The 10,000-nt window shown below is 45.1% G+C and overlaps 2 protein-coding genes across 2 annotated transcripts in view; one reads left to right on the top strand and one right to left on the bottom strand.

Annotated features, from left to right (window-relative positions):
- Window positions 1-600: 600 nt before the first annotated feature.
- On the top strand, window positions 601-3,734 carry LOC139394627 (dynactin subunit 6-like). Its single transcript, XM_071142729.1, has 7 exons — window positions 601-683; window positions 942-1,006; window positions 1,245-1,350; window positions 2,147-2,235; window positions 2,478-2,525; window positions 2,927-3,069; window positions 3,255-3,734. Exons 1-7 carry the CDS (start codon window positions 601-603, stop codon window positions 3,357-3,359), a joined length of 639 nt encoding a protein of 212 aa, XP_070998830.1. The 3' UTR covers window positions 3,360-3,734.
- Window positions 3,735-4,828: 1,094 nt separating this feature from the next.
- Window positions 4,829-10,000, bottom strand: part of LOC139394626 (general transcription factor IIE subunit 2-like) — a 21,042-nt gene continuing 15,870 nt past the window's right edge. Inside the window, exons 4-8 of the mRNA XM_071142728.1 lie at window positions 9,498-9,605; window positions 8,865-9,047; window positions 8,673-8,766; window positions 7,616-7,731; window positions 4,829-6,138 (exon numbers count right to left, since the gene is read on the bottom strand). Of these exons, the coding sequence (XP_070998829.1) occupies window positions 6,022-6,138; window positions 7,616-7,731; window positions 8,673-8,766; window positions 8,865-9,047; window positions 9,498-9,605 (618 nt within the window). The 3' untranslated portion in view covers window positions 4,829-6,021. The remainder of the gene's footprint in view (window positions 6,139-7,615; window positions 7,732-8,672; window positions 8,767-8,864; window positions 9,048-9,497; window positions 9,606-10,000) is intronic.

Here is a 10,000-nt window from a genome sequence, read left to right as displayed (position 1 = left end):
CAGTGAAATACTTACTTACACGCTCTAACCAATAGTGCAAAAAATATGTTAGGTGAACAATAGGTAAGTAAAGAAATAAAACAACAGTAAAAAGACAGGCTATATACAGTAGAGAGGCTATATACAGTAGCGAGGCTATAAATATAGCGAGGCTATAAAAGTAGAGAGGCTACATACAGACACCGGTTAGTCAGGCTGATTGAGGTAGTATGTACATGTAGATATGGTTAAAGTGACTATGCATATATGATAAACAGAGAGTAGCAGTAGCGTGAAAAGTGGGGTTGGCGGGTGGTGGCACACAATGCAGATAGCCCAGTTAGCCAATGTGCGGGAGCACTGGTTGGTCGGGCCAATTGAGGTAGTATGTACATGAATGTATAGTTAAAAGACTATTTATATATGATAAACAGAGAGTAGCATAAAAAGGAGGAAAATGAATAATACTTTAACCATTTTCTCTGACTAAAAATATTATTAGGAGATTAGTTCAGCTGCAGTTTTGTAAACATTCGCTAGGTGACACTAAATCCCCATTAATGTCCCCACCCCCCTCCCCTTCTTGTCTGCGTTCCACGCAAGCGCACAATGACGCCGTTTATGCTGAGAAGGATTCGAAATCGATTGTCGAAAAAACTCAAGTCGATCAACAAAATGTCGGATAAACAAAATGCTCATAAAAGGTATTACAACTCCAACTTGAATTCGTTTTTAGTTCAGTATTGTTTATCAAATAACACATTGTTACTGTTTCATACTGTTTTGTGATAGTTTGAATGTGTTGAATGTTTTAGGAAACCGCTAGCTAACGTGACTAGCTAAGTTAGCTGCTTGCTACAGCTAAAATCGTAGCTAACTAACTTGTAGACATACAGATGAATCATAAATTGTACACTTTTTGTATTGCTGATTATTACCAACACTAGGTTTTCTGTTTGTAGTGCTAAAATAGCAGCTGGCGCCGTGGTGTGCGTCGAAAGCGAGATCAGAGGGGAAGTCACTATTGGTAAGAAGACGTCAAATGTAGCATGTAGCTTAGCTAGTCAGGTAACGTCCGCTAACTATTTATTTAACAATGAGCAACAACAACATTCGTTTGTCTGTAGTAGCTCTAGTCTCTATATAGCTTGACATTATTACACGGTTCAGGTTACTGAGTACATATCCACTTTGGAGCCGGCTAAAAATGGTTGATGTGGTAGGCTAGCGTTGCACATTTGACTGTTCATGTATGGTCTTTCCAGGTGCCAGAACCGTGGTCCATCCCAAAGCCCGCATCATTGCTGAGGCAGGACCCATAGTCATAGGAGAAGGCAACCTCATCGAGGAACAAGCTCTTATAATTAACAGGTGAACATAACAATAGTGAATCTTCTAGAAGCGGAAGGGTGCAGTGGTGAGGTCTCTCCCGTGTTCTATTGCCGCCTCTCTTTCTCCCCCTCCCTTGTTACATCCATCCATTCTCCCTACACTTTATTCCTTCCATGCTTTTATTCTGTCTTTCCCCCCACCTCTCTTTTGCACTTGTAACGGATGTGAAACGGCTAGCTTAGTTAGCGGTGTGCGCTAAATAGCGTTTCAATCAGTGACGTCACTTGCTCTGAGACCTTGAAGTAGTAGTTCCCCTTGCTCTGCAAGGGCCGCGGCTGTTGTGGAGCGATGGGTAACGATGCTTCGAGGGTGACTGTTGTTGATGTGTGCAGAGGGTCCCTGGTTCGCCCCGGGTATGGGCGAGGGGACGGTCTAAAGTTATACTGTTACACACTCGTCTACCTCTTTTTCCTCTGTCATGTTATGGTCTCCTTTTCCTCTGTCATGTTATGGTCTCTTTTTCCTCTGTCATGTTATGGTCTCTTTTTCCTCTGCCATGTTATGGTCTCTTTTACCTCTGCCATGTTATGGTCTACATTGTAGTGATTGAAGCTGTCTGTCTGATTGAAGCTGTCTGTCTGATTGAAGCTGTCTGTCTGATTGAAGCTGGTTGTCTGATTGAAGCTGGTTGTCTGATATGAAGCTGGCTGTCTGATTGAAGCTGGCTGTCTGATTGAAGCTGGCTGTCTGATTGAAGCTGGCTGTCTGATTGAAGCTGGCTGTCTGATTTGAAGCTGGCCGTCTGATTTGAAGCTGGCCGTCTGTCTTTGATCAGTTATCCAGAGAACATAGCGCCTGACTCTGAGGGAGTGGAGCCAAAGACGATGACCATCGGCATCAACAACGTGTTTGAAGTTGGGTGTAGTATCCTTTATATTGAAGTGGTACACTGACCTATAGGGTACAGCCACTGACCTACAGGGTACAGCCACTGACCTATAGGGTACAGCTATTTGGACATTTGACCTCTGTCTAATATTCCATATCTGTATGTGTGTATTGTTTGACCTCTGTCTAATATCACATATCTGTATGTGTGTATTGCTGCTCTGAAAGTCATTTTGTTGGTAGAGTATGAAATTCTCCTTAACCAATGATACTTGCAGTGTCTCAAGCTTTGAAAATTGGGGACAACAATGTCATAGAATCCAAAGGTAAGAAAGATTAAAATGCCACAAATTCAGTAATGACGTTCTTCTTCCCAATGATCTGAATGACTGAGTGTGTCTGTGTTGATTGGTTATTAAATCACTATGGAGAGAACCCTTCTATCATCTAAACTGTTGATTGGTTATTAAATCACTATGGAGAAACCCCTTCTATCATCTAAACTGTTGATTGGTTATTAAATCACTATGGAGAGAACCCTTCTATCTAAACTGTTGATTGGTTATTAAATCACTATGGAGAGAACCCTTCTATCTAAACTGTTGATTGGTTATTAAATCACTATGGAGAGAACCTTCTATCATCTAAACTGTTGATTGGTTATTAAATCACTATGGAGAGAACCCCTTCTATCATCTAAACTGTGTTCTCCCCCCTCCCCCTCCAGCTGACCTGGGCAGGAACATGATTCTAACTTCTGGTTGTATCATCGGCGCCTGTTGCCAGGTCAACACCTGTGAGGTCATACCTGAAAACACTGTCATCTTCGGCTCGGGGTGTCAGAGACGTGTGCAGACAGAGCGACCACAGGTACACACACACACACACACACACACACACACTGAGATTAGTGATCTACGGGTCTGTGTGTATAAGACACAGTCTATGTAGCTTTGTCTTTCCGCACTTGTTTTTAACCTAAGAACCAGTCCATCCACTGTTTCCCTGTTAGCAGTGAAGAACAACATGCCTTCGTGTGTTTATGTGTTCTGCAGCCTCAGACTCTTCAGCTCGACTTCCTGATGAAGATCCTCCCCAACTACCACCACATGAAGAAGACTGTCAAAACCACCTCCGCTGTCACGCCGGCCAAAAACTAAACCCCACCAGCTCTCAGCCCTGGGCCCCAAAACATTTACCTCTCTGGCAGACAGCGAACGAAGGAATCTCTTACCACTCAAAATGTACTGCCACTACTTTAACAAGAATCTGAAGAATGTCACTGAAGTGTTCTCCTTGTCTCACCACACCGAGGTCCAGTTTCCCAGACCCAGGTCCAGTTTCCCAGACCCAGTTTCCCAGACCCAGGTCCAGTTTCCCAGACCCAGGTCCAGTTTCCCAGACCCAGGTCCAGTTTCCCAGACCCAGCTGGATTTAAACAGTTTAGTCCAGGATGAGGCGTGACCTGTGTCTGGGAAACTGCCAATACAATACTGAAAATACATCAAAATAATGTTCTCAATGTAGTCAGTATGTGACATGAGGTTGAAAACCAGGGGGGCTGCTGTGTTCTGGATCAGGTCCAGGGGTTTGATGACACAAGATGGGAGCCCAGCCAACAGAGAGTTGCAGTGGTCCAGACGGGAGATGACAACTGCCTGGATTGGGACCTGCGCCACTTCCTGTGTGAGGTAGAGTCGTACTCTACAGATGTTGTAGAGAGCAAGAACCTGCAGGAGCCAGTCACTGCTTTGATGTTTACAGAGAAGGACAGGATGTTGCACAGTGTCACGCCGACACAGTGGAGTTGTCAACCGTGATGGAGAGGTCTTGGAGCGGGCAGGTCTTCCCCGGGAGGAAGAGCAGCTCTGTCTTGTCTAGGTTGAGCTTGAGGTGGCGAACTGACATCAAAGCTGAGATGTCTGCCAGGCACACACAGATGTGTCACCACCTGGGTGTCAGAAGGCGGGAGGAGAAAAGCAGTTGAGTGTCATTTATCTCAGTGCTTAGTCCCCTCCGCTAGCAGGGGCCGGGCCACCATACTTGTTTTTGCACGTATTTAGAGCTGTTCTGAGTTTGTAGATTAGAAATGTAATTAGTGATGTTGGGTAGAGTTGGGAAACTAGTCGCAGCCGGGATTAGAACCGGCGACCTCGGCAGGTTGCAACCCGCGTTTAACCCCCCCCCATCCACCTCCAACCTGACACCCTAAAAACTACATTTTATTTGTCTCTCAGATGTAAATTCCACTCACTGATCTGTCATTAAGCCATCATCCAACCTATCTATTCGCCCAGTGAGCCATCACCCAACCTGTCTATTCGCCCAGTGAGCCATCATCCAACCAGTCTATTTGCCCACTGAGCCATCACCCAACCTGTCTATTCGCCCAGTGAGCCATCACCCAACCAGTCTATTCGTCCACTGAGCCATCATCCAATCCGACAATTCGCCCACTGAGCCATCACCCAACCAGTCTATTCGCCCAACCAATCTTCATTTGTCTTTCCCGCGGTTCCTCCCATCCTCTCTCTTTCTCCGAATCAGATATGACCTTTTAAATGTCAGCGAGCAGCAACCATCAGGTTGAATCCAGGCCTCTGTGTCATCAAGAAGACACAGTACAGCGTGTTTTCCATGACTTTATTGTGCGTCAGAGGAAAGGCCTCAGGAGAAAGGTACTGTGGGTAACGTGCTCAGTAATGAAGAAAGCTCAAGAGACCAGCGATCACCAACCAACCAGGAAGTGGAGAGATACAGGGTGTCTCGGGCTTTTGCTCTAGCCTTGCACTAACACAACCAAAGTCTTGATGAACAGTTTGAGTATATACTGAAGGGACAGTTTATTAGCTGAAGGGCTTCTATGGGAATGGGGTGTTTGTCTAGCCCGATTTCAGCTCTGCTATGACTCGTTGTCATGCCGTTTGGAATGACAGCACAAAGACCCTGGGACCAGGCTAGTGTTTGTCTGAGTAAACCTGGTAGATTCTACGAGTCGTTTAGCTAAGTCAGGAGTGTTTGTGCAGGTCTGGAGCAAAACCCTGCACAACCTGTATTTCTCCAGGTTGCCATTGGTGACCACTGTTGTAAATGAATATAAGGAACAACTACAGCAGACAATACGACTGGTATTATTTAAAAAAAAAAAAAACACTTTCACACACACATCCTCTCTCCACTATCACACACACACAGTGTCCATCGTGTGCCAGACATTTACACACACAGCCCCTTCTAAGGCTGCACATATCCAGTAACTTTCCCAGAATCCCCTATGTTTCCCAGAATCCCCTATGTTTCCCAGACATCCCCATTGAAGCGTTACCAGATTCCAGGGAATTTGTCATTACAGGAATATTCCAACTGGGATTTCTGGAAAACCTGGGATTTTTTTGCGGGGGGAAAATTTAACAGGACATTTTTGCTACCCCTAAAAGCCGTCCACCATTTTGTATTACTGCTTAGAACCAAAACTGGTCCAGTTTTAACAAAAAGGACAGCGAGCGTCTCTTTAGGTTGGTGTGTTTGGCAAGGACTTCACTTCAGTCAATCAGTCAGCCATCTTGTGTCTCAACGTTCCCAAAATGGCTTCCTGTCCTCATCTCCTTCTCCTTTATCGTCGGGGGAGGAAAGGACACAAGAAAAGGAAGCAAGTTCACACGTTTGAGACAAGGCCCATTGTCTCCTCTTCATTGTAGTTTTGGTGAGACAAATAAAACAAGTTTATTTCCGGCAAAAACAAACTACAAAAAACAACAACTCCCAGGTCACCCCTCTCTCACTGGGCCGAGGAAGTGGGAGGGGTATAACCAGGAAGTGACATCACTTCTTAGCGGGTACGCCCTCCGAGTAGTCCTCCAGTACTCCGGCCAGATGGTCGTTGTGAGTCTTGAAGCGTCTCTTCTTCTGTCCACCTGGCTTCTTCCTCTTGATTGGTAACTGTAGCAACACAACCAAAACAGCCAATCACAGACCGGGTTAATTGTAGAAACAACCAATCACAGATAAGTCATGAGAAAGATAAAGAGAGTGATAAGAGCTAGGAGATGTGGATGTAAATCCGTACCACCATAAATTCACTAAATTATCACAATGTGGATAAGTAGAACACGTTTATAACATGAATGTGCCCCAGAGTTACTCTTTTAAATGACCCTTCAACCTACTACTTCTAGTTTGAATGTTGTAGTGATCAACTGTCTTGTTAACAAATAGCCCATATCAGTATATCAGACAACACATTCCTCTAGTAAAGGATCCGTATCATTATTATCCACGTGTCAAACGTCCTCTCTCTGTTCTGTTTGGGTGTCAAGATCATTTTCGGTTTACTGTCCCAGCTATGTGACAGAACCGGCAGGCCGGGGGGGGGCTTGATTGGTGGGTGTGTGTGTGTCCAGTCCCTAGCAGAACTGATTGGTCGCCCCCCCCCCCAGTCCCTAGCAGAACTGAATGGTCTCTCCCCCCCCCCCCCAGTCCCTAGCAGAACTGATTGGTCTCCCCCCCCCCCCCAGTCCCTAGCAGAACTGATTGGTCTCCCCCCCCCAGTCCCTAGCAGAACTGATTGGTCTCCCCCCCCCCCCCCCCCAGTCCCTAGCAGAACTGATTGGTCTCCCCCCCCCCCCCCCCCCCCAGTCCCTAGCAGAACTGATTGGTCTCCCCCCCCCAGTCCCTAGCAGAGCTGATTGGTCTCCCCCCCCCCCCCAGTCCCTAGCAGAACTGATTGGTCTCCCCCCCCCCCAGTCCCTAGCAGAACTGATTGGTCCCCCCCCCCCCAGTCCCTAGCAGAACTGATTGGTCTCCCCCCCCCCCCCCCCCCAGTCCCTAGCAGAACTGATTGGTCCCCCCCCAGTCCCTAGCAGAACTGATTGGTCTCCCCCCAGTCCCTAGCAGAACTGATTGGTCCCCCCCCCCCCCCCAGTCCCTAGCAGAACTCAGCTGATTTAAACTAACTGCATTCTAAACTGAAGATCACGATGATTACTGGAGTCAGGTGTGTTAGCTGGAGTCAGGTGTGTTAGCTGGAGTCAGGTGTGTTAGCTGGAGTCAGGTGTGTTAGCTGGAGTCAGGTGTGTTAGCTGGAGTCAGGTGTGTTAGCTGGAGTCAGGTGTGTTAGCTGGAGTCAGGTGTGTTAGCTGGAGTCAGGTGTGTTAGCTGGAGTCAGGTGTGTTAGCTGGAGTCAGGTGTGTTAGCTGGAGTCAGGTGTGTTAGCTGGAGTCAGGTGTGTTAGCTGGGACAAAAGTGTAACACCAATCAGGCCCCCGAGGACTGGAATTACCCAGGCCTGTGAGACAGAAATACAGACAGAAAGAGAAAGTGAGAGAGAGAGAGAGAGAGAGAAAAGAGGTAGAGAGATCCGGAGAGGTAGAGATCTGGAGAGATAGAGAAAGAGGTGGAGACAGAGAGAGAAACTCACAACTTTCTTGGGTCCAGTCTCCTGCATGGAGGAGATGCCCTGTCTCTTGAGATAGTCCTCTATCTTCTCTTCGTCCATAGAGTCCACTGGGATACTCCTCCACAGCTTGGTGAACTCTGGGACGATAGACCAGGAAACACAGACAGGATACCATTAGCTCAGGTAGGACAATAGCAGTAGTAGTTTATTACATTTTTACAAGTAGGTCGTACTCGGCAGATAAAAGCTGACTTACGGTACACAATACATACAAGTAAACAAATCAATACATACAAGTAAACAAATCAATACATACAAGTAAACAAATCAATACATACAAGTAAACAAATCAATACATACAAGTAAACAAACAAATTAAACTCAGTTAATATCCTGTATCGACTGAATGGATCCTGGTATGAACGAACTGAAAGTTCTACACTTTTATTAGACGTCATAGTAAAAAAATAATAAAAAAATCTGACCACTGGGTGGAGCCATTGAGGTCATTACGTGAAAGAGAAACCAGACCAGTGCAAAGGGAGAGAAACCAGACCAGTGCTCACACCTTCTACAGAGAACTGAGTGACTTTATGCAGTTGTACTTTAGACATTACTTCTTTAGACTTATAAAACATTTTTATATATATATATATATATATTTTTTTTAACCTTTGGCAATATTTACAGAATGCATTTAATGTCAATAAAGCTCCTTTAACTGAAATAAGAGAGACCTTATCAACGCACTTATCTGAATCTACTGCAAACTGATAATTAAGGGAGAAATTGTACCAACACTTTCACATTCTGCATTGGACGACATGGGAGAAACCCTACCAATGCTCAGCTTTTCAACAGATATTTAATGGGGAGAAACTATACACATGCTCTCATCTTCAACCACTGCAAACTAAATTAAGGGAGAGAACATACCAACACTCTAGTTCTAATTAACATTATATGCTCACCTTCTACAGAGAACTAAGCAAAAAGACACCATACCAATGCTCCCACTCATCTACCATGAGGGCCCCAAAAAGTAATTAAGGTAGAGAAACTACACCAACGCTCTCACCTTCGTCAACTGTAAACTGGCAGTGTTTATCATTATAGAACAGAATCTTCTTCTTGTCTGGTCTTGTCACAAAGATGATCTGGTCTCCCAAAACCTGGGGAGGAACAGAGGCCGTTAATATGTCTGACTCATTAATACTCACACTCACACACACACACACACACACACACACACACACACACACACACACACCTTCAGTGCTTTGGCAGAGTTGGGTAGCCCCTCCTCCACATCATCTAGCAGTAATCCTCCCAGTCCCAGCTGGTCATGTTTATCCAACAGTCTGAGCAGGGCTTTCTTGTCCTTCAGGTGATATTTGGGCTTGAAGGCATATTTCCCATCCCTCACCTCTATCTTAGGGTTACTGGCCAGCGCCTGGGGGACGGGACAGAGACTGAGTCAAACATTTATTTCAACATTATTTACATGGGTCTCAAAACACTTGTCTGTTTGGCCCGAGGAAGAGGAGGGTGAGACGGAGGTAAATAAAAGAGAGAGGTGGAAGATATTATAGAAACTGTTTTCTGATCAGAATAATGATGGGAGGTGGTTTTAAAGATTTAACAATTGATCCATATCAATAATAATTATCATTTAACACTCTCTCTCTCTCTCTCTCTCTGGAACTCAAACGTTACTGTTACCAATTCTTCAACCAATAGGATTCCAGCTAGCTAAACGTTGCTAATAATAAAAGTCTTGCTTAACCTTGATAATATTGTCAAACGATCTACATTATTCACATTGATAAGTTTGCAATTGTCAAAAAACAGATTTTTGGCGTCATCTTATTGAAAAGGTGAAAGGTCAAGCACCAACACACACCTCAGTCATCAGCCATTGTTTCTGCTTCATGCCGATGTCCAGTAGTTTGGTCTCATCTAGAATCTCCTCCACAGTCAAGTGGTGAGTATCACCACGCTGGTGTCTGGTCTGGAGGAACAGGAAGGAACACAGAGGAACAGGAAGGAACATAGAGGAACAGGAAGGAACACAGAAGAACAGGAAGGAAAACATGATCAACTGTAACTCAATTGTAAGAAATGAAGCTAACCTGCTAGCCAAGGCTTTCAGTTTGGGCTTGAAAATATGACAAACTAGACCGCCAGTAAAATGTTGAATTTTTCAAGTATGGCATTTAGGACCTGAATGCCACCCGGGCTAGTGTGGTCTAATAGCCAGATGGACAGTTTCTAAAAATCCTTTAATTCAGTGTAGTAGGCTGAGTGCCGGACAGAGAAGAACAGAACTCAGAATCTAGGACGTTATTGGTTGGTCACGTGATACATTGTTTAAAAGAAGTCATCTGTGTAATGGCAGCTTGTCTG

This window comes from Oncorhynchus clarkii, unplaced genomic scaffold, assembly GCF_045791955.1.
Source record: "Oncorhynchus clarkii lewisi isolate Uvic-CL-2024 unplaced genomic scaffold, UVic_Ocla_1.0 unplaced_contig_13551_pilon_pilon, whole genome shotgun sequence".
Lineage (NCBI taxonomy): Eukaryota > Metazoa > Chordata > Actinopteri > Salmoniformes > Salmonidae > Oncorhynchus > Oncorhynchus clarkii.
The sequence above is the reverse complement of the archived record's forward strand: the minus strand, read 5'-3'. Positions and strand labels throughout refer to the sequence as shown.